General features: G+C 39.4%; 1 protein-coding gene across 1 annotated transcript in view; it reads left to right on the forward strand.

Moving 5' to 3' along the window:
* The window catches only part of PDE3A (phosphodiesterase 3A), a gene marked incomplete at its 5' end in the record, with an annotated part of 316,673 nt that overhangs the window by 273,808 nt on the left and 18,310 nt on the right, over positions 1–24,555 (forward strand). The window contains 5 exons of the mRNA XM_080811034.1: positions 5,736–5,955; positions 9,294–9,379; positions 12,829–12,983; positions 14,415–14,552; positions 21,469–21,580. Of these exons, the coding sequence (XP_080667160.1) occupies positions 5,736–5,955; positions 9,294–9,379; positions 12,829–12,983; positions 14,415–14,552; positions 21,469–21,580 (711 nt within the window). The remainder of the gene's footprint in view (positions 1–5,735; positions 5,956–9,293; positions 9,380–12,828; positions 12,984–14,414; positions 14,553–21,468; positions 21,581–24,555) is intronic.

Below are 24,555 nucleotides of genomic sequence, written 5' to 3' on the forward strand. Positions count from 1 at the left end.
CTGGTTGGTCTGTAAATGTGTTGTTCCAGCTAGTGGTATCATACTTACCTGATTTTTTGTGATCTTTGATATCTTATGTTGGTATCTATGCATTTGAGTAACCAGGTTTCTTTTCCAGACTTTGCAGAGACCGTTCTTCCCCAGTCAGCTCAGTTTGTTTCTGGGCATGCCTCCTGATAATGTCCTTGGGCAGTAGGGCCCATCCTTGTGTCTATTTTTGCATGAGGCAAATGTTCGAACTCTGAGGATGGAGTGAGGAGATGTGCCACTGGCTGAGAACAGTTGGATGGGACTGCTGGCTTGGTTCCCTACCCAAGTGAAACTGTAGGGTGGGCTCCGCAGTACCTTGATTCTCTGGTCAGGCTTACCAGATGGTCAGGACTGGTACTGTGTTCAGTAATAGCAGGGTTATGAATCCGTTTCCCTGCTCTGGCAGGGACCCAAGACCTGTGCAGCTTGTTGTTTGGGGACCTGAATCAGGCTGGAGTGTGCATTGAATTCTCTGGTTCTCTGAGGCCATCAGTTTTGCTCTGAAGATGGGAGAACCGGCAGGCTGTGCTCTCTGTTCATGTGCCATTGTATGAAAGGCTATTGATGGGTGATGCAGCTTTCCCAGTACTCTGGTCAGTCAAACTATAGGTTGTGTCAGTAATGAGCAGGGCTACAAATTAGATTCCCTGCCTGAGCACAGCAGGAGAAGCAGCCATAAAGCCAACAGAGCTTGTTGTTCGTTGTCTTAATTCAAGCTGTCCTCCATCCCAAGCTCTGGGACCAAATGGGGCTTTGTTCTGAAAGTCATCAGTTGCACCTGCCCATCGTTCAGCTCCAGTGCTGCTAGACCACACAGCTTCCGGGAGCTGGTCAGTTAGGGCTAGAAGACAGTCTGCTCTGGGCAGGGCTTTGTCTCTGCTCCCTGCTTGGGGAGGAGAAGGGGTCACTCCAGCTACTTTGAGTTTCCCAAATAGGTTCTCCAATTGACAGGGGCTGGGAGCTACCCTCAGCCTTAGCTATGAATGAATCCCCTGCCGGTGCGTAGCATGGGGACACTCCACACCCCGTACTGGCTTTGTTCCGGGGTGTTCCATGCTGCCGCCCACCACTTGGCTCAAGGGCCCCTGGACCTCACTGCTTCTGGGAATTGTCACCAGTCCTTTTGGTCACATGGAGCTGGGAGACACTCTCTGCAGTGGGTGAAGCTATGATTTACCTCCTTGCCTGGGCATGGGCATATAGGGATGATGAAACTCCTTGCTTAAGAATCTGAATCACATCAGGGCGCCTGGGTGGCTCAGTGGGTTAAAGTCTCTGCCTTCGGCTCAGGTCAAGATCCCAGGGTCCTGGGATTGAACCCCACATCGGGCTCTCTGCTCAGCAGGGAGCCTGCTTCCTCCTCTCTCTCTCTGACTGCTTCTCTGCCTACTTGTGATCTCTGTCTGTCAAAAAATAAATAAAATCTTAAAAAAAAAAAAAAGAATCTGAATCACACAGATCTGTACCGACCAAGTTCACTGATCAGTGTGTGCCTCCAGCTTGGTTCTGCAGATGAGCAATTCTCTGGTTGAGATTACTATTTGGACATTGCAGGTATGAACTTGATCTGCCAAGATCTGTGTCCTGGTTGTTGCAAGCCCCTACCCCTTTATCCATCTGTCAGATTCCCAGTGGTGGAGCCTTGCAGATGTCCCTGTAATCCCCATGGCACAGATCACAATAGAGGCTCCTACAAAGCAACCCACAGTTCTGCAGGGGGTGAGGGGGATGCTGGTTATCCTCTTGGGTTCTCTCTTTCTGCTGGAGAAACCAGAGGCTCAGGGGAGACTTCCCCACACAGCGTTGTGCTGGCTGGGGGCACAGGAGTGTGGTCAAGTTGCAGTCTCTTCTCTTACCCTTCTAATGCAGTCGGTCTTGGTCTCTGTGGTGCAGGGGCTTCAGCCTCACCCCCACATTCCAGGACTCTCTCCGTATGTCTTGTTCTTGAGTAGTTGTTCGTTGTTCTTCTGAGGGAGAAGCCGGGCACATCCTTTGTTGCCATCTTGGTGACTGAGAGCACCTCTTTTCATAGTTGTTGCCAACACTCACGCTTGTTAAAAGTGTTCAAAATAGTAGACGAACAGTACTACAGAAGCAAAGTGCTTTTCTTCCGTTACAAGGTTTATTTTAACTTTCATCCCAGGCACTAAGTTTGGAGTCTTAAGGTCTGCTATTTGTTTAAATTTAGTTAATCCATGAGTTCCAAGAACTCTAATCATTGAGGGATTTTTAAATTTGTATTTAAGGGTGAATTGCTTTTCTCTGAGAATATCAGCTGGCAGCTGTGAAGAATTAGCAATGAAAAAAAAAATCACTCCTCTAATAAGTTGCCTTTAGAAAATATGTTGTGTTAAAACAGATACAGGTACTGTTCCCATAGGTTTTGATCTGTTAAAAAGGTGGTAGAGGGGCACCTGGGTGGCTCAGTGGGTTAAAGCCTCTGCCTTCGGCTCAGGTCATGATCCCAGGTCATGATCCCATGATCAAGCCCCACATCAGGCTCTCTGCTCAGCAGGAAGCCTGCTTCCCCCTCTGTCTCTCTGCCTGCCTCTCTGCCTACTTGTGATCTCTGTCAAATAAACAAATAAAATCTTAAAAAAAAAAAAAAAGGTGGTAGAAAACTTTGAAAAATTCAGTCAGCTATCAAAATAATTAAAGAATTGCCTAAAGCAATGCCTATCAGAAGTTTCTTTTTCAAAATAAACAACAGTTAAAGTCTTGCCTTGGCCTATCAGCGTTCTACAGCCTTGTCCAGCAGCTTCTCTGGCCACATTCCCTGCCCCTCTCTTTCCCCTTTGCTAAGCTGCACCCACACTGACCTCCTGACTAACACTCTGACACCCCCCAGGTAGGTCCCTCTTTCTGGAACATGCTTCCCCCAATTCTTGTCTAAATGTCTTTCTTATTTCACCAGGCCTCTGCTCAAATTTTACTCCTAGAGCCTCTCTGTTTCTCTGTTCTATATTCTCTACATTATTTTTCTTTAGATCACTTATAACTACCTAGGTTTCTTTTCTTTCTTATTTTTATATTCAATTAGCCAACATATAGTACATCCTTAGTTTCAGATGTAGTGTTCAGTACTTCATTGATTGCATATAACACCCAGTGCTCATCACATCCCATGCCCTCCTTAATGCCCATCACCTGGTTACTGCATCCCCCCACCCACCTCGCTTTCCACAACCCTCAGTTTGTCTCCCAGAGTCCAGAGTCTCTCATGGGTTGTCTCCCTTTCTGATATCTTCCCATTCAGTTCTCCCTCCCTTCCCCTATGGCCCTCTGCACTATTCCTTATGTTCCACGTTTGAGTGACACCGTATGGTAATTGTCCTTCTCTGCCTGACTTACTTCACTCAGCATAATCCCTTCCAGTTCCATCCAGGTCCATGCAAATGGTGGGTACTCATCCCTTCTGAAGGCTCAGGTATATTCCGCTGGACATCTTTCTTTTTATCCTTTCTTCTTCTTCTTCTTTCTCTTTTTTCTTCCTTTTCCTCCTCTTACACCTCTTTTTAAGATTTCTGACTCCTCCAAGAGAGTTGAAGCTCCATGATTTCAGGGAATGTGTGGTTGTTCTTCACTACAGCGTCCTTAGTCTCTGGAAGGGGCACACAGTCAGTGTTTGTTAACAAACAGATCATTACTCTGTGCAGATACTTTCTTTATACCACATCCCACACCCGGCCTACTCCTTAATGTTTATTCTGCTTTCCTAAGAGTATCTGAAAATGCAGTTGGCCATAATCTCACAAACAGTCTGAATTAAACTAGCCCTTTCCAACCTTTTCCCATCAGAGCATGTTGTGTTATTTGTGAAATAATATGTGTGAATACAATAATGTTACAGGGCAGTGGAGAAGTGGGAAGGGATTTAGAGCTCGATGAAAATTTTATTTCCTTCATTTTGTAAAATTATAAAATCTCATCATAAAATATTAGAAATAATATTAAAAATTAAATTTATTCTGAAGCTTCCAAATAAAATCTTTATTCAAAAGAAGTTATAACCATTAGTACTTCACAGGACACCTGTAACCCACTTTGTTGCACACAATGATAGGTTCTTTGGGAAACTCTGAGTTAAGAATTTAGTGGGATTTTGTTTGTTTGTTTTGTTTCTTGGGTTTTTTTTTGGGGGGGGGTGTTTAGGACATTATGTACTATGCAGGTTTGTCAGTATCTTTGGTAAAAGAGCTAAATCTTTTCAATAGAAATAGAAATTTTTTGTAAAAACCGTTAGTTGTGTCATTATAAAGTGCAATGCAAATGCTGCCTAGCAGATGATAGACTTCTCTTCTTCCTTGGACAGTCTCTGAGAGCAGTATGGCCTAAAACAACTTTCACTAAGAACAGCTGGGCTCACTCCATATTCTCCCACTTATTAGCGCTGTGACCCTGGGAAGATTCTTTAACCTCTCTGCGTCTGAGTCGTTTCCTTTACCAGTGAAGGCAAGGGATTGGTCTTTCCATCGGGAATCAACAATATACATATTGAGCAAAAAGGAATAGGAGGGCCGACAACCTCCAGACTTATCAAAGGAAGAGCAGGGTTTCTCATCTGGTGCAACAAAACAAAAGAAAGAATGGTGTCAGCAAGAAATGTAAAAATTGCAAAAGCCCTTCAGCAAGCTTCATATTCCTTTCAGTGGACCAGAAAATCTTTGGGTGTCACAAATAAAACTTGTGAGAGAACTGGACGTTGGAAGCAAACTCAGCCAGCTGCCTGTTCCCCACACGTATCCTCTGGTGATGGGAGAGCTGCTGGCTGTGCGTTTCCCCCGAGCGGTGAGAAACAGAAAACAACGAATGATTTCATTACATTTGCCTTACAGTAGGTTGTTGGGCCCCGCAGTGCTGAAAAACTGTGAGCAGATGGCTGTTCCGAAGATAGTGCTCTCCTCAGTTTTAAGGCGGGCTGCCTTGTGTGTTTGGGAGAGTGGAACTTCAAAAGATCACGTCCTTGTACTCAAGTATCGGCACTTTGAAATCTAAGCCAGTTTTCTGTAAAATTGTCACAATTGAGAGTAAACACAGTTTGGCACAGTTACCAACACTTAAAATTTGGGCTTGAGGCCTATTGTTTAATCTGAGACGGATCGTCTTAGGTTTTTAAATGTTTTCTTCGGAAATGACTCTGATCAGAGTCCTGTTCCACACAAATAAGGTAGTTTTACTGAAAATGTCGATGGCTAATAAAGTTAATTGCCTCTCAAAAAAATCTGTCTTCTTTATGTATTTTAAGCATCAGATAACCTGCCAAAGTCGGCTCTAGATAAGTTAATGTTTAAAACAATAGCAGATCCTGTGACTGCTAAAAATTTTACAACCTAGGAGAAGACAAACACATGAAGAAATTTTAATTATTATCATTAGGTCAGAATGACAAGAAGAAACAAAAATGGGAGGAGAAAATAATATCCTTCTGTCCTGAAGTTATTCCAGGACACCAAGGCTTCAACTGGATTTGCCAACATTGCCACTGATTTTTTAATGATGATTCATTCTTTGCCTTTCACACGATGGAGACACCCCACTGTATACCTTGTCTCCAGATGGGGGCAGAGAGGGCCAGCTCCCCAGTCTGAGTGCTCACGTGATCCTGGTGGAGTCACTGGGGGTCTGAGGTGGAGTTTAAGAGTTGCGATTTTTAATTTCAAAAAAAATTTTTGATTTCGGGATTTAAAGACTCTTTTTCTTTCTAGGTGCCCTAGCTAAAATTTCACCTCTTTCATCGCCCTGTTCCTCACCTCCCCAAGGGACTCCTGCCAGCAGCCCAGTCAGCAAAATTTCTGCGGTGCGGTTTCCAGAATCTGCCAACACAACAGCCAGGCTGGGCTTGGGTTCTCACAGGGCATTAACTTATACTCAGAGTGCCCCTGACCTGTCTCCTCAGATCCTCCCTCCACCTGTTATATGTAGCAGGTAAGGCTTTTACATTGTTAACTGGAGGTTCACCCATCCGAAAACTCTTATTAGCGTTCCTCCCCAGTCCACACAGTTCTATGTAGGTTTGCCAAAGAAGTTGACATGAGAGTAAGTATAGGTTAATGTGATTTCTGTTGAACAGAAACTTGACTTTTCCATGATTTCCTGGGAATAGAAAGCTTAGAGTCCCTAGAGTCCATACAGCTAACCTTTGGAGGCAATAGAAAATAAGTAGTTGTGTATTTCCTCTGCTTACTAATGGAGAATGCATAAAGCATGTAATTAAAAAATCGTGTCAAGTGATTTAATATAATATATTATGTTGGAATATTTTTTACTTGCTCTTCAAGGAGGATTTTATCTCCATTTTAAGGGTATGTTAGGTTTGCAATACCCACTTTAAAAATGTGCAGATAGCGGTGCCTGGCTGGCTCAATCAGAAAAGTATACAACTCTTGATCTCGGGGTTGTGAGTTCGAGCCCCACATTGGGTGTAGAGATGACTTAAAAATCTTAAATAAGTAAATAAATGAATACATAAATAAAAGAAAAATGCTCAGCGAACACATGGCACATTATGGTTGGACTCAGATGGGTCTCTGAAGGCAGTTAAACAATTGGCTTGTACTGCGCTATCATTTTTAAATAGAATTGGAAATAGGAAGCAATGTCTTTTCACAGAAGATAAGAAAAAAAGGCTTCACATGGCAAGAATAGTTATTTTGACAACATGGTCATGGAGACGGAATTACCTCCTCTTACTGATTACTGTATTGTTCTCTGGTAATAGCTTCATCTTGAAGGACTGATTTTAAAGTATTACACTATTCTCTTAACTTGAAGAGTTAAGTGTTTTTATGTTAAGTGTAGTCATGAGAGTGCCTTGAACGAAATGCTATTTCTTTGCTGAGGTTAATGAGGATAACCATTTTGAGTGAATGAGTTTACATACTGGTCATCTAATATCACCTGTTAGTTCACAGACCTAGATTGGATTACTATATTCAGTTTTAAGCTTCACAGGTTTCATTTTCAGATCATTTAGTCATAAACTCTAAATCAATGCTCTTTTTTCTAATCTTTATATATACGTGTTTTCTCTTTACAGATATTTTGAAAGAGAAAATCATTTTTTTAGTTTATTTGTCTAGAGCCAGCGTAGAAAATTAGTTCACCATCCCAAAGTTACTCTGTGACCCTCTCTATGAGACTTTTTTAATAAAATAATTTCTGTGGAATATTAATCCCATCTTCCCCCCCCCCACACACACACAAACCATGATCTGCTGTAAAACACATATCGTATTTCCCTTGGTGATTCACAGCACACATCACTTTATTAAAAGCTCTGAGAAGTCCTGGAAAAAGGAAACCTCTTGGTTTTTGGCTCAGGTAGCTTTTTCTGAATTTATCTGACCCCAGAACCAATTTCTTTAGGTTAACACACAGTAATTGCCCATGGAGCTAGTCTATGGTGGACCATCCTTAGGAAATATGTTTTTGTGCTATGCGTCACAAGCCAAGATGTAGCTCAATGGAATAATTGACATCAAGGACATCTGCTCCCAGCATTTCTAGGGAGACTCTCCCACTGTGGGCTCCAAACATGTGGGAAATAAGTCTCCTAAAGAAAGCAGAGATGTTCCAAAAAGATCTGTCACTTGCATAGCTTTTCTCCTCGTGGTCTATTTTTTGTACTCTTAGAGGGAAGAATGTAATGGGATTTTTATAAAAGAAGTTTTGGAGAAAAACAAGAGAATTTCACTGCCGACTTGTTCAGTAATGTTTATAAATCCAGTAGTGTGTCTTTTATTTGTTTGGGCTTTATAAATCTGTAATTCAAACCACGTTCTATTATTGCCTTCAAGGCAGCCACCCATGTAGGCACAGAGAGCTCCAGAAACACACGACTAATTATTGTGGTTTCCCTTGCTGAACTCGAAGGGTTTGGCATTGAATCCCAGTCTTTTGGCTGCTGTAATGTCTATGCAACAAGCTGTTTTTTTGGCATAAGAGGTAGTATATTTGAACTGCTAATTTAAGTGCTCCTTTTAAGTATTATCTTGCAATGAAAATTCTTAAAACTAATAAACCCTCCATTTACCAAGTGTCACCCAAGAATGTAAGCCCATCATTTGTATCTGCTTTCTTTTTATTTTGGTCCTGTCATTTTCTTTTGATTCCCTAAATCAAAGTGATAGGGTCTCATAATTAGAAATATTTTACATGGGATGCTTCTCTACTTATGTTTAAGGCTTGAAAATAAATTTGCTTAGGATGAAAATAATCTCTGACTGGCAGATGCTTAGATCTACAGCACACATATATAAGCACAATTGAGGGAAAATAAAAGTGATGAGACCTTTAGTAAATTATAAACCATTTTATTTCTTTTCCTTTTAGAGTGAGTACTCGTGGTTAAGTAACAAACAAAAACCCTCTGAGACTGTTTGTAATATTAGGCAGAAGAAAAGAACCCTGAAGCAAAAGGCAGAATTAAAATCTAACCATGGAGTTTCTGAGCAAGATAAGTGAGAGAAGAAACTTGCCAGGCTATTCGTGGGGTTACTTTTTAATTTTTAAAGCAGTCAAAACTGTTGAGAAAACAAAAGTATCCCACCTTCTCCAATGTCCTCTGTTAAAGAGCCAGGACTGTGCAGGATGCTCATTTTTCTAGATTACTCACAGTGTACCCCCTTGGCCCGTTTTTCTCAACTAGCATTTGTGCAGCCAATTTTCCACTCCCTCTCCATCACAATGTACCTCTACTTTGTTCCTTTCCTTTGGGCCTTAGCAGGTGACTGATTGGTCTTGAAAAAGGAATTAATTTTTATTTTGTGGCAGAAAAGAAAATTAGCATACTGTCTTTCTATCTCCACATATGCAATCTTAAGGGGCTCTTTGGGCATAAAATGTCTTAACCCATAGAAATAAATTTACTAATGAGGCTTTTAGGCAGGTACAAAGGGAATGCATTGGGGAAGATATTTTTGACTAAATATGCCTCAGCACCTCCAAAGTCACTACTATGAGCAAGTAGCAGATTGTCCTAGGATTCTCCAAGTAATGTAACAAAAGTGGTTTCAAATGTGGTCTAGACTGTGGAGGAGGATGGGTGTTGAGTGAAGCTTCTGATCCTTTAGAACGATCACACCCTTGCTAAAAAGAAAACAGTCTATCAGCATCTATGTGTAAAGCAAAACAATTTTTTTTATCAAATAAGTGGAAAGTAGAAATATTTGATCATTGTCTGTCTTCATGTGTACGTAGATGATGTGTGCCTGTGAGTTTTTGAAAAGAGAGAATATACTTACAGCTGTTGTACTGTTTCTCAGCTGTGGCAGACCATATCCCCAAGGGAATCCTGCAGACGGGCCCCTGGAGGGGAGCAGTGGAGCCATTCGGACACCAAGCAGAACAGGTAATTCTTTGTTTGGATTCCGTTCCTCAACATGGAAATCACTTGTGTTTTTACCCCTCTGATCTAAAAGGTAACATGTGTTTCTGATTTTTTTAATTTATTTTTAAAGATTTTATTTATTTATTTGAGAGAGAGAGAGAATGTGAGAGAGAGCATGAGAGGGTCAGAGGGAGAAACAGACTCCCCACTGAGCAGGGAGCCCCATGTGGGACTCAGTCCCGGGACTCCAGGATCATGACCTGAGCCAAAGGCTGACGCCCAACTGACTGAGCCACCCAGGGCGCCCCTGTTTCTGAGTTTTTAGATGACAAATGTAAAAAGACAGTGAAGGAAAGCAAAATCATCCCTAATCCTACTACCTAAGTTCAGCATGGATATGATTTTATCCGAAATTGTTTTGAATACCTATACACAAATATATGTGTGTGTGTGTGTGTGTGTGTGTGTGTGTGTGTATTAGATGTCATTTTATATAATACGTAGAACTATATGGTTCTGTTATATTCATAGAACTATATAGAACTATTATCTTGGACACTGGAAGCTTGTCCATTCTAGGATACTCTGGAGGTCTCTGTTGCAGACTGAGAAAATACCCCGTTGAGATCACTATAAGTATACAAAAATGCTGTTTCTTGAGGCAGTATCATGGTGAGGTTAAGAACACAGGCAATGGATCCTGGTTTTATCCTATTCAGCTGCCTACTACTTTGTAATCCCTGTGCCTCAGTTCCTGCATACGTAGATGGGGATAATAATAGCACCTCCCTAACAGGATTATTATAAGAGCTAAATTATTTGGAACATGTAACAAAAACACCAATTCTGAAAGATAGATGCACTTGTATGTTTACTGCAGCATTATTTACTAGAGCTGAGATAATGGAAGATACCTAGTACATGATGGGATATTACTCAGCCATAAAAAAGAATGAAATCGTGCCATCTGTGACAACATGGATGGCCCTAGAGGGCATTACGCTAAGTGAAATAAGTCAGAGAAAGAGGAATACCCTATCATTTCATCTATATGTGAAGGCAAGAAAACAAACAAACAGAAACAAACTTGTAAAAGTGCAGTTAGGGGAAGGGAATTAAGAAGTACAGGCTTACAGTTATAACATAAATAAGTCATGAGGATGAAAGGAAGAGCAGAGGGAATATAGTCAGTAGTATTGTAATAACTATATGTTAGCTACCCTTACCAGAAGTATTGCATAATATATATAATTGTTGAATCACCATGTTGTATGCCTGAAATTAACATAATATTGTATGTCAACTATACTTCAATTTTTAAAAAACCGCTTAAGGGCTTATAGTATCTAGGTCACTGTAGATAGTTCATGTTTGCTGCCATTACTATGATGATTAGTATTTTATTTTTATTGATGCAACTGTAGGGACTTCATTTTGTTAATGCTGAAAGATTACAAGGTAGGAGAAAACCTGGCCTTTCTGAACTGCAGACTTGAGGGTGATAAAGCTATGTAAGAATGATTCTTAATTATCTACTTCAGCATCTATTGACATATACTCAATAAATATTGATTATTTGCCTGTAAAAATGGCAATGTACAAAGGTCAGGAGACATAGGCAAGGAAGAATCAAAAGGAACATTTTTTTCTGATAGTGTAGAATATTCCCTTCCTTATGTCCCTGATCATCTTTGAATCTTCTGAGTCTGATACAATAGGGGGAGTATTTCTTTATCACCTTTGTTGTTTCACATGGAACTATGGCCTTGGAGTGTTCTTCACTTTTTTTCCTACAAATTCGGGGATTGAAACTTGGCAAGTTCATCTTCATACTGTGTCTCATTCTTACATAGAACAAGTTGCACGAGAAAGTTGGAAGAAAAAGGGGTCTTTGGAAAAGTTCTGTGAGATACTCTTGATGGCACTAGGCTACATAACAAAAGCCATTATTCACTAACAACTTAAGAAAAATTAGATAGTCAATGTATGAGGACATACAATAGTCCTAGAAATACCCAGAGCAACTGAGAAAGGAGAACAAAGCTAGAGGAAATATATTACCTGACTTCAGCTGTAGTAATCAAGATAGTGTGGTGCAAGCTTGAGGATCAGCAGATAGATCCAATAGAACAGAATGGAAAGCCCCAAATTAAAAAGCCCCATTAAATTTTCAACAGAGATGCCAGAGCATTCCAGTAGAGTTGGAAAAAATGAATTTCACCCCCTACTTAACACCATATGAAACATCATCCTTGATGGAGCATAGACCTAAATGTAAAAGCTAAAACAGTAAAGCTTCTGAAAGCAGATAGGTTTGTGCCTTAGAGGAAGGCAAAGATTGCATAGGAATCCTAGCAATAACCCTATAGGGAAAAAAAAAAGCTTGACTTTATCGAAGGTAAAGAATGTAGGAACTAGAGTCCTATTTCGTGAGTTCAAATTCACGTGGCAAAATTTACTAGCTGTACACCTTCAACAATTTACTTATCCTTTCTGTGCCTCAGTTTCTTTTCTGCAAGTGAGGACATCAGAAACGCAGTGATGTGCAGTAATAACCAGCCTCATAGGATTGTGTACTTTTAAATGGGTTAGCACAAATGAAGTGCTTTCGGTGGTATCCAGCACATAGCATTCACCCACTGAACCATTCAGACACTTACTCAGCCATGAGAAACTTATTTTGAGGTCATTGCCCCAAAAGCCTGTTCTACAGACACTTGATAGTACCTGATTGGGCCTCTAGTTAGCGTAGTTTAATGCTGACTGAAATGGGAGACAATGGAAGACGTAGGTAAGGAAGAAAGCCACAGATTCCTAGGGAACAAGATTGGATACATGGGATCTCCTAGGCCCTTAAGTACATGTTAGCTCTTATGCCATGTCCTACAGACGACTTAGTGCTTGGGTGTCGATTTCTTCTCCCCGTGTGCCCGTTCTAGACTTAGCTACTCAGTGGTTTTGTGTGTTGGGTGAATGCATAAAGGAAAAAGAAGTACAAAGTTACGGAATTTTTAACAAGTATAAACTGCTGCTGATCTAAGCATTGTTATGGAGGAATTATTGAATGTCCTAAAATCACAGATCATAATTCTATCTATTTCATTGGGTTACAAAATGTTTACCTTTTCTGGGCACCTGGGTGGCTCAGTCGGTTGAGCATCTGTTTTTTCAGCTCAGGTCATGATCATGGAGTCCCTGGATCGAACCCCACATTGGGCTCCTTGCTTGGAGGGGAGCCTACTTCTCCCTTTCCCTCTGTGCTTCTCCATGCTAATAAATAAATAAAAATCTTTTTTTTTTTTTAAAGTACGTTTTCCCAGCTTATGATCTTACGTTCTTGGTGTGTAAGCTCATGAAAGCAATGTCCCTAAGCATGGTATTTGCCATGTGCATTTTAGGAATATTCACTCAAATGGGACCCCTGTGTCCATTTGCAAGTTTCTTAATAAGCTGCTCTCTTTCCATTGCAGATGACACTACTCAAGTTACCTCTGATTATGAAACCAACAACAACAGTGACAGCAGTGATATTGTACAGAATGAAGATGAGACTGAGTGCCTGAGAGAGCCTCGGAGGAAAGCTTCTGCTTGTGCTCCCTACGCGCCTGAGGCCATGATATTCCTGGTAGCCCCATATCACTTTGTTCATTCCTTTACTTAAGAAATTGCATATCTTCTATGACATGTTTTCTATGACAGAATTGACTTAGAAATAGATCCTGAATCATTAGATTTACAGATCTCTCTCTTTTGGATCATACATACCTTATAGCCATACCCCTATGTATCAATATAATTTTTTCTTATCCAAGTTTTCTTGATCTCTTTATGGTTCTCTTATTTAATGGTTAAAAAATGCAAGTATTCATTTCCAGAAGTGATTACAGGTGTTTCTTAATCCTAGAATCTGAACGTGTTGTTTATGCCTAGGAAAAACTTATTTCATCCAGGGAAGCAATATTTTATAAATATCAACCAACAAAAGTGACATATGTTAGTTGTCTTAGGGCATCTGCTATCTTTTTTTCTAGTACCTCCTTCATTTAGAAACTGTGCCAATACTTATTTTCCTTATTATATTAAACTAGGTTTATACTGACACACTACCCATTAAAAATATAGCCTTTAATGAGAACTGGCTTTGTGTGTTTATAGAGATCAGTTTGAATGGATGAAAGTGTATATTTATGTCAGGTTAATTTCAGGGAGACAGCAAATAGAAAGTAGTTGGCTATCATGTAATTATCATCAAATTATTAATCGCTGCCATTATCATTTTTCATTTATCTGACTTACCATTTATACTTTTAAAGAGATTGCCAGATAAAGAAATTTGTATGTTTCCTAATCCTCATTATCTTTATTTTTTATTTCTTTTTTTGGTAAAGGTACTCTTAAGAATGTCCTCCTTTTGGACCAATTAGAAAATGTCTTTACATTAATATAGTACATGTTTCTTTGGGAACCATACATCACATGAATTAAATTAAAATCTAAGAAAAATGTGGGAGTTATCATCCCACAGGATCAATGCTGACTTTGAAGCAATAATATAAATTCAGCCAAGTAAAGTCGGGAGTGATTAACTCCTTCTCCCCACTCATGGGTTTCTTTTGAGAGTCCAGTGTAAGCCAGGAACCCTCCCAGAAAAATTTACATAAACACATAAAGAGATAAATTTACATAAGATTTCAGTGTCCTGAAGTCCTTGAATCTTTATTTAGGAACCCCACAGTAGGTAAATAGCAGATATATAAACTTATGAAAGAAACATCCTTTTTTTTTTTTTGGTAGCATATATGAACCAACAATGGACAGGCACCTAATATGCAAAAGTCATGATAGGAAACAGCATTAGGCCGTTTCCTCCTTACAGTGAGATCAGTGTCTTGTTCATCTTGGTATGTTTGTTTGTTTGTTTTAAGGATCACTCATTTACCCTGAAGTTTTAAGTCATTTATTTTTGTAACCTCAGTTGTTGAGTCAAACTTATCAAAGCACAAATTGCTTTGTAGAAAAACTGCTTGTTCTTAAAATATTTTCATGTTCATCACAGGACAAGCCAATTCTTGCTCCTGAACCTCTTGTCATGGATAACTTGGACTCAATTATGGAGCAGCTAAATACTTGGAATTTTCCAATTTTTGATTTGGTGGAAAAAATAGGAAGAAAATGTGGCCGTATTCTTAGTCAGGTAAGGAATCTATTCATATGTTTGACTCTATTCACATGTTTGATTTTATGTATTTATTAGCAAGTGAGAGAGAGAGCACACAAGCAGAGGGAACAGCAAGGGGAGAGAGAAAAGCAGACTCTGCACTGAGCAAGGAGCCCCACGCGGAACTCCATCCCAGGACATGGGGTCATGACCTGAGCCAAAGGCAGACACCGAACGGACGGAGCCATCCAGGCACCCCAATATGTTTGACTTGAAATGTAGGAAAAAACATCCCTTGCTTGGTTAAAGCTGTGTCCATGCTTGACACTGGGGTGGGTACTGGGTGGAGAAAGGTTATTTTCAATACCCAGTGTTCTCTAGATTCCTTGGTGTTGGGTTAACAAAGAAAATTAGAACTGGAAGCGAGTGGAATACCGTATTATGCAATTAAAATATGTAGTTTTTAAGACAAACTGGAAGAGAGCAGGGATACACCAGCAAGATGGAGAAATACATCTGAAATTTATAGAGTTCAGCAAAAGCAAAGCTGACACAAGCCCTCAAAAGAAGAAAGTTGTCAAATCATAAGCAGTAATTTCTTATGTGTAATTTTTTCCAATGACTATTTTTTAAAACTTTTTTGGGGGGGTGGGGTAAGGGCCAAGAGAGAGGCAGAGAGAGAATCTTAGCCAGGCTCCATGCCCAGTTCAGAGCCCAAGGTGGGCTCCATCTCATAACCTTGAGATCATGACATTAGCCAGACCAAGAGTGAGACACTTAACTGACTGAGCCACCCAGGCGCCTTTACAGCTTTTGAATATTATGGTGCTTAGGTCTTTCCAAAATTAAGATGCTGTGCAGAAATATATTCCCTTCTATTGGTGTGAGAAACATATCAAATAGAGTTCTCTGTGTTTTATTGTAGAAAATACCTTTTGTATCGTAAGAAATACAGAATGGAAACTATTGCTACTTAATGAGACTTTTTGTATTTTTTCCTTCAGCTAAACTACTTTCAAGGCTTCCCACACTTAAACTGTTTCCCTGAGGGAGAAAGAAAGCACAGAAATTAAGAATTTGAACATGTTTGTTCTCAATAAACAAAACACTGGATTTGCTCTATCATCAGACATCTCAGAATTCACACTCAAGTGGGATGATGCAGTAATATCAGCTTATGTAAAGATGTTTCAGGGGTGTTTTCATAGATGGAATAAATATCACTGCAGAGTAGCTGAAGACTGCCAAACTAACATAAGATTGAGGTGAGAATTCAAGACCCAGATTTATTGGAGCCACGAACGCTTCCCTGGAAAACACTAGAAGAGAAATCAGTATTACACTGATTTCTACTCTGTGCATCAGAGACAGGCTTTCTTCAGACATTCCAGCAAGTATTTAAGTGTAGGGCTTCAGGGTGAGGATTCCTGATCCATGAAGGTTTGGAAGAGGAAGATAGAGGGAGTTTTTCCTCTGTTTCTCATTTGCACAAACACAAAGTATTAGTCTAATCTTCAAGAAGAAAAGTATGTCCCTCTGCCTTAAAGAGACTAATAGAGAAGTTAAGTATGGGTCAAAATAATGACAATTCAACTTGCTACCTACAAAAGCAGTGTGCTAAAATGATTGATGGATTATGAAGCTCAAAATAATTACAAAGTCTGTATAACATTAGTTGCCTCTTCTAGACTCTCCTGACCATGAACACCTAAAGGACTGGGATGACAACCCTTACACTTTTACTAGGAGTTAATGATCCCATTTTTCCTCTTTTCCTTATCCTTGATGCTAAGCAACACCTTTTATGCTAGGTGACCTTTTTAAGTACTTACCTACTTATTTTAGAGAGGGTGAGTGGGCATGGGGGCGAGGGGCAGAGACAGTGGGAGAGAGAAACTCAAGCAGACTGTATGCTGAGCTTGTAGTACCTGAGCCAAGAGCAAGAGTTGGACACTTAACCGACTGCATCACCCAGGGACCCTAGGTGATCTTAAAGACAGGCGTAAGTGCCAGGGAATGGCCAGCAGTCCCTATACCAGTGGCTGAAAGACTACTTCAGACTTCCCTGTGAAAGAGAGGAGAAGGCAAAGGCGTCAATGCTCAGAGATGAAGACCCTTTGCCTTTCTTTGCTCCCACTTTTATTGGTCCTTCAGGATAATCACAAATCCTTATTACTGTTTCTCAGGCCTGTGCTATGCGAGAAGTTGTCTTACTGAAACTGGGAAGCTCTGTCTACAGGAAGATAGGATATGCTAATCTGCATGTTCTATGAGTTCTGCTAAACACAGCCTAAGGGATGATGCGTACATCTCTCAGATCTCAGGGAGGCTGTTTGGGCTGAGAAAGCTTCAGGAAGGCAACTCCCTGCAGCTTTCCAATAGCAGGGGGGTCCCGTAGGCCTTGGCATTCCAAAGGCCCATGCCCTTCCCGAAACCTTCCGTCGCCCCCAGGGGCTTCTGTTATATTTTAGCGAGACAGGTATTATGGCTGATTTCGTGCTCTACATTAACCCCGACATGTAAGGACAGCTGTTTTTATCCAGTCCACCTTAGCCTCACACCTCAGGGCTCCTTTCAGGAGGTTTTGTATCCCACTTTCTGAAAACCCTTGCAGACTCTGTCTCTGAGGGAGTGATTTTACCTGGAAATACTCCTGTAATGGTGCCCGGAAAAGAGGTGACAGAAGCCTGGGAAGCCGCCTTTTTCCTTCACTGCAGAGTGTGGCTCCTAGGAGAAAAAGTTCACGTTGTTTTGTATCAGATATGTATGTCGCACACTCCCGGAAACCCTACAACTTGCTTCTCAGTAACTTTGATGCAGATAGTTTAATCTCTGCTTTGAAGAAGAGGAAACTGAGGCTTAAAAGAGCATACACCGTTCATCTGAAGTGGTAGAGTAAATATCAGAGCCATGATTTGAATGCAGACATAGCCATATTGAAAATCCATACTTTCGGCCTTCATTTACCTTCAGCTCTTTCTCCACTCCCCCCTGCCCCACCGCCATAAAACAGATTCGCTGATTCTGTCTTCAAACACTGAACCAATTTCGGTGGGAAAATAGTTACTGTAGCAGTCAGTCTTTTAGCCCTAGTGACAGTGTAGCGAATACTGTTCCTCGACCAGCCTCCCCTTGAAGTTCTGGGAGCTGGGGGGTGTGGGCTTGTGAAACTTGATGGGCTGTTTGGCAAAATGTTTTCTAAGAGTCCTGGACCTGAGTACACAAGAGAAAGATTAGATATAATGAACAATTAGATTGCAGTAAAATGCACTAATGTGTTTTTCTTCCAGTCACCTTCCAAAAAAGAAATACATAACTACATGAGCCTTAGTCATTCACTGTTTATCTTTCCAGTTTACAAAACATGGAACTTTGAGAAAATGCAGTTTTATTTGTCTTGCTGAGTAAAACTTTATGGGTTTTTCCCTTTGATTTGAGTTTATAAGCACAAAGTCATATTTTCACTGGGTGAAAGGCGTATTTTTTTCACCTTAGTAAGACTTTGGGACAGCTGAGATGAATTAACTTGAACATTCCGAGAAATCACCTTCTGGCTGAAACTACACAGAAAAAGTCTCACTTCAAAAGATTTTTAAAGAGACATATGTGCAATGGAAATGACTTTTCAGTCTCAGTATACTGACTGCCTTTTTGATGATTATCATGTTTATTTTAACAAATTTAAAAGGACATGGTTCAGATTTCGGAATAGTGCTTACTTTTTCTGGTTACCAGTATTTACCTGGTTAATGGTATCTTTATTTGTGAGTTTAAATTATTGGTGGTTGATTTTTTTTTTAACAGCATGTTGGTAAAAATATTCCTGTTTTAAAATCATACTCTAAAATATTCTGTTGTCTTAATTTTTCCATTCATCTCTCATATGTTTAAGAGAATAGTAAGAAACTTAGGTTATTTGCAATCTTAATAACATTGTTTTTCAAATAATAGTGGTAGGATTTGAAGTAGTTTAGAGTACAAAATCTGAAGCCAAAGGCTTGGCTTGAATTCTGGTTCTGATAATGTTTGTTGTGTGATCTTTGACAAATCACTGAAGTTACAAGTATAGTTAAATCCATTAGGTATTTATAAACAAGAATTCAAATATAGACCAAAGCAGTAGGAAAGAGGAAATAACCCCCCCAAAATAGCTTAAAATATTACAAAAACCATAAACTTCACTTTCTGTTGCCCCCCCCCCTTTTTTTTTGAGAGAGAGAGCAAACAGGGAAGTTGTGGAGGAGAGGGAGAGGGAAAGAGAGAGAACCTTAAGCTGGCTCCATGCCTGGCATGAGCCCAATGTTGGGCTCGGTCTCACAACCCTGAGATCATGACCTGAGCCAAAATCAAGAGTCAGACGCTTAACCAGCTGACTCACCCAGGTGCCCCTGTTGCATTTTTAAAGAGAGGATTATGGGAATGGTATGTTAGACACAAAGAGGGTGAAACTTGCCTTTCAGAATGGAGAAAAACATACAGAAGTCGATGTACATAGTATATAATCTGGTCCCAACCTAGCAGCTCTGGTAATCCTTTTAAAACATAAGTCAAATAAGGACATCTGGGTGGTACAGTAGGACAGCGTCTGACTTTGGCTCAGGTCATGACCTTAGGGCCTAGTGATGGAGCCCTGCATTGGGCTCCATGCTCAGCTGGGCGTCTGCTTCTCCCTCTTCCTCTGCCCCTCCCTCCACTTAGGCTCCCTTTCTCTCTCTGTCTTTCAAATAAATAAATAAAATCCTTAAAAAAAAAAAAAAGTAAGATAAAGTTACTTCCCTATTCCCATCTCTTCAGCAGCTTCCTACCTACTTAGAGTAAAAGTCTTACAATGATCAGTTTGGCTGTCAGATCCCAAGATTGCACCATGCCCCATCCCACTGTGTTATTGCAAACTTAAATTCTACTCCTGTCCTCATTCATTCTGTTTTAGCTACACTGGCCTTCTTGCTATTTCTTGAGTACAGCAGACATACCTCAGGGCCTTTGCACAGGCCTTTTTCTCTATATGGAAAACCTCTTTTCTCAGATAGCCATGTACCCCAGTCTACATCCCCTTCATTTCTTTGCTCAAATATCACCTGGATATGCCTATTCTATCCACCAAACTTAAAAAAAAAAAAAAAGCAAATTCTGTAGCTTCCCTGTATTCCCAGTCCTCTACCCTGTTACCCTTTTTCTTTTTCTATAGTACTTACTACTCCTTTTATAGTATATACCTTACTTATTACATCTGTTATTTACTACCCTCCCCTGCTAGACTCTAAGCTCTATAAAGGAAGAGATCTTTGTTTTGTTCCCCTGTATGTATGCCTCATACACAGAGCAGTGTCTGGAACATGGTAGGCACTCAGAAGATGTATGCTGAATGAGTAGCTCTCCTTTGTAGTTATGTCAGCCTAAATAGGTATAATGAGGCAAACTCAAACTTGTCAAAAAGATGAGTTTATTCAGGAATAGCAGAACTGCAGTTTAGGATGTACAAACTATAGCAAGCTACGGTGAATCTCTTGAGGGTTTGGGCTTGGCTATAATTATGGGCAGGGAATGTAAAGAGGGGATAGTTCAGTTAGAGTCTGTTGAAGTCAAAAGCAAATGGAGACCAGGTTTGAAATTCCCTGAGCAGACAAAACCAGAAACAAAGCTCAAGTCCGCTTAGTTTGGGAGACCAGCCCGATCTGGATGGTTCCTTGTTCATGCCTCTGGAAACCGTGTAAATACAACTTCCCAAGGTTGATATGAAGCAACTCCTGATCAACCCCCTATCATTTAAGAAAATTCCAATGTTATCACTTCTCTAAAAATCAGTCATTTACAGGAAATCAGTCTCTTGGTCCTTGAACTTTGTTTTTCTGAGGATACATGGGTGAGATTTTTTTGTTTTATATCCTCTGATTTCATTTTAGATAGAAATTCCATTATAGTTCTCTATATAGGTGTGTATATGTCTACATGCATATATAGATATAATATACGTGATAAACACTGAGTACATAATTAAAGGAATATCACTGAATTTAAATAGATTTAAAGTCAGTAACAAAAGATAGGAATTTAGCTATGAAACAGCAGATCAAAGATGGAGAGGAAATATTGCAAGACAATGTTAAGAAGGGATGCAGATAATAAAAATGATGACTAATTCTTAAAGTTTCCTAAGGTATAGCCAACACTGTGCCTTTGTGACACGGAGTAAGGCCACTTGACCTGGTGCTATACTCTGTTCTGACATGTGAATAAGAATTTCTCTCCCTAGTACCTTCTTCTGTGCCTTTATCAGTTTTTTCTCCATCATTTGCACATCAAATTTGCCAATCATAGTTGTAGGTGTTCACTGGATTTGGGTCACCAAAGCTGTGAATGCAATTGGACGAGAATGTATATTTGGAGGAGAAAGAGAAGACAAGCGAGGAAAAAAATAATTTAGATGTTGTTATTTATACTGAGTTATAATAGATCAGTTTTCTCTATATAGTTAGTCAAAGTAACTTTTTCTCTCTCTCATAATTCTTTCTCTTTACCCTTCATTCACTAAGGTACAACTCTGAATCCTTTATCCTCTTTTTTTTTCTTTAATAAAAATTGGATCAAATTAAGGCTTTTTCCTCATTTATTAGTGTTTGTAGTATGCACTATACAAGGAGGAATTAAGTAGGATTCTCTAGCAGTTGATAGCACACAGTGGAGTGCCTTGATATGTTTCTGTAGTGTATACTGTTGTTTGGGTTGGTTGTTTTCTGGGTTGAATGTCCACTCCTTTAAAAGCAAATTAAATACCCCTTGAGGTCAGGGGCTACAGGGGCTAGACACACACAGTTCTTCGATACTTACTTGACATACTGTTCCCTGTAAGTTCTCTGCTGGCCAGGAATTACTTGTTTTAATTTTTTTTTTCCTTTTGTGTCTGATACATACCCAGGCATGTTTTTGTAAAGCTTTGTCTTTCTCTTTATAGGTATCATACAGACTTTTTGAAGACATGGGCCTCTTTGAAGCTTTCAAAATTCCAGTTAGGGAATTTATGAATTATTTTCATGCTTTGGAGATTGGATACAGGGAAATTCCTTGTAAGTATAAGTTATATGTGAAATAATACTTTTTGAATCTGCCAAATTTGCTCCGGGTAATGGGATATTGAACCACTGGCAGATAGCAGAGAACTATACATGGTAAACACTGGATGTGACCTCGACCAGGAGATTACAGCCTGTTTCAGAGTTCTGGTCCCTTCACCTCTCAGCTGTCAAAGACCGTGGGTCTTACTTCACCTCTACATGCCTCATTTCTTACTTTGTAAAATGGGGATCATAATATCCTTGAGGATTGTAATAGCTCTGTAGGATTGTTATGAGGATAACATGAGGTTATAAATCTAAAGGAGTGATAATAGTTCCTTCACAGTAAGCCAGTTTAATTGTGTGGTCCATAAATAATTAAATGTTAAATTTATTGCTCATTTTATAATACACTCCTTTTATTGGATGAGTTCAACCTTTGTTCTGGCATCTGGAGAGTTAATTCATGAACGCTTGAAGTTTTTTCAGTATAAGAAAGACCTGGCTGGGGGTGAAGGGATGGGAGGGTGATGGTCTAATTAATAGAATAGAAAAAAAGAGACACCTCAAAGGGGTTTGCGAAGAAATTATTAGAAGCATTTTAAAAGTCAAATAAATGTGAATACCAAAGGAAGAGACACAAGCAAATGTTCAAATTAGTGAACTTAAAAGATTGTAAAGGTAATTTTTTCATTTATAATGCAAAATTCGAACAGAGAGGAGATGTTAAATTTTCAATATGGAGCATTTCTGGTATCATTGAACATGTGAGTAGAATCATCCTACATGCTACAGAATATATGGAACTGAAGAAAATGTCCAAAAATCCAGTCAGGGAAGTTGTGAAAATGTGCAGAAATCATGTGGTACTTTTAGGAAATAAATGCATAGCAAGAGAAGTAGTCAGACATACATTGGTTGAAGCATACCTTAGAAATGCGTCGTTTGGGGTGCCTGGGCGGCTCAGTCGGTTAAGTGTCTGCCTTCGGCTCAGGTCATGATCCTGGAGTTCTGGATCGAGCCCCACACTGGGCTCCTTGCTCAGTGGGAAGCCTGCTTCTCCCTCTAACCCTCCCCCTGCTCATGGTCCTGCTTGCTCTTTCTTTCTCTCTCTCAAGTAAATAAATTTAAAAAAATCTTAAAAAAAAAAAATGCTTCGTTCGAATCATGCTTTAACTTGTAAGTTTTAAATTTGCTTTTATACACCTTAGACTTCAAAACCCCATGTCTTTTTCTAATAGTAAACAGTAGATGTTAAATAAAAATTCTATGGAGACACATAAAGTAAAGGTATTTCCAGAAAGGGATAGTATATTAAACTAATGATGCATTATTAACATACTGTTTTTCAAAATGCCATCCATGTGCTACTTTGGAATGAAAATACACAGCTGATGGCATGTGGTAGGAGAAGATAATGAAGAATTGGATCTACAAATGAAATTTATTGGAGAATATGGGACCAAAATGCAGATAAGACAAGACAGTGGGTGTAGACAAGAGAGAAACTTAAGAGCACTGGGTCCCTTGGGAAAGTCTGGGCAGTAGGGCCATGGAAATACAGAGACAGAGACAAAAAAGGGGCAGTTTGAAAGAATCTCAAGATAAGCCTTGCTTGCTTAATACCATTTTCCCAGGGCACACCCTGGTTGGATGCCAGTGATTGATGTAAGTGTTACTGAGTTTTCAACAGCTAGTCATCAGACTAAATTTACAAATTGTTATATTTCCAAATGTATTTTAGTGACATAATCAGCTATAGCCAAGTCCATTAAGTACCAGTTGATGTAACTACTAACTTTTCTCTGGGCAGTATGTCATAAAATCTTAGGGAAAATCGACCAGTATTTAAGTGTAAAAAGAAGTTTCCAGATTCTAAATTTTATTACTCATGTTTATATTTTCTCATTTTACAACTGAATAGATGTTTCTTTTTTTCTGAAATAGTGGCTTCTTCATTTCATATGAAAAGAATTTAGCAAATTCTTTTTTATTTTTTATTTTTATTATAACATAATAAACCTGCTTATTCTATTAGGAACCCTAGGGGAATTCATTTATAGAAGTTTTAGCTTGACTGGTGATCCCTTTTATTTTATTTTATTTTTAAAGATTTTATTTATTTATTTGACAGAGATCACAAGTAGGCAGAGAGGCAGACAGAGAGAGGAGGAAGCAAGACCCCCGCTAAGCAGAGAGCCTGATGTGGGGCTTGATCCCAGGACCCTGGGATCATAACCTGAGCTGAAGGCAGAGGCTTTAACCCACTGAGCCACCCAGGTGCCCCTGGTGATCCCTTTTAAACAGTAATTCCTTGCATGTGGTAGTATTGTAAATTTAGACTAATATAGGTATTTATTAAAAGCATTGTTTATCATTAATTTTAATTATCATACACAAATATTTCTTATATGTCTCCTTACCTTAATATCTACTCCTAGAGGACAATATTTCTAATAGCTCTAAGTAAACCCATACCTAAATGAAAATCCCAAGAGTACCTAAAATGGGATTAGATTAACTTTAATATGACAGTGACCTTAAATATTAGAAACTAAATTTTATTTTACTTCTAAACACACTTTTAACAATTTTTAAGAGATGAAGACTTTTAAATTTGTACCCAGAGCCCTTACTAAAATGTGAGGAATCTAGATTTAAAAATGGACACAGGTAGGTAGGTAAATATTTCATGGAGTAGCAGTGGACGAGGTATAAATATAGGCAACTCACTGATAGAACTATGATGCTGAATATATATTTGTTCATTAAAGGTTAGGATAAATTAAGGTATAGTTGATACTCAGTTGCACAGAGAAATAAATAATGTTCATTATTGTTCACAGTCCCTTTCAGTTGGGCATACTTGCAAGTAAAGAAGAGAAATTGTCAGGTCCTGTCCATTCGTGAATTCAAAGTTAGTTTTGAAGGTTCTTTTTCCATTTTCAGAGACCTTCATCGCTGAAGTACATTCTTCCTAACACCTC

Source organism: Martes martes (genome assembly GCF_963455335.1).
Source record: "Martes martes genome assembly, chromosome: 8".
NCBI lineage: Eukaryota > Metazoa > Chordata > Mammalia > Carnivora > Mustelidae > Martes > Martes martes.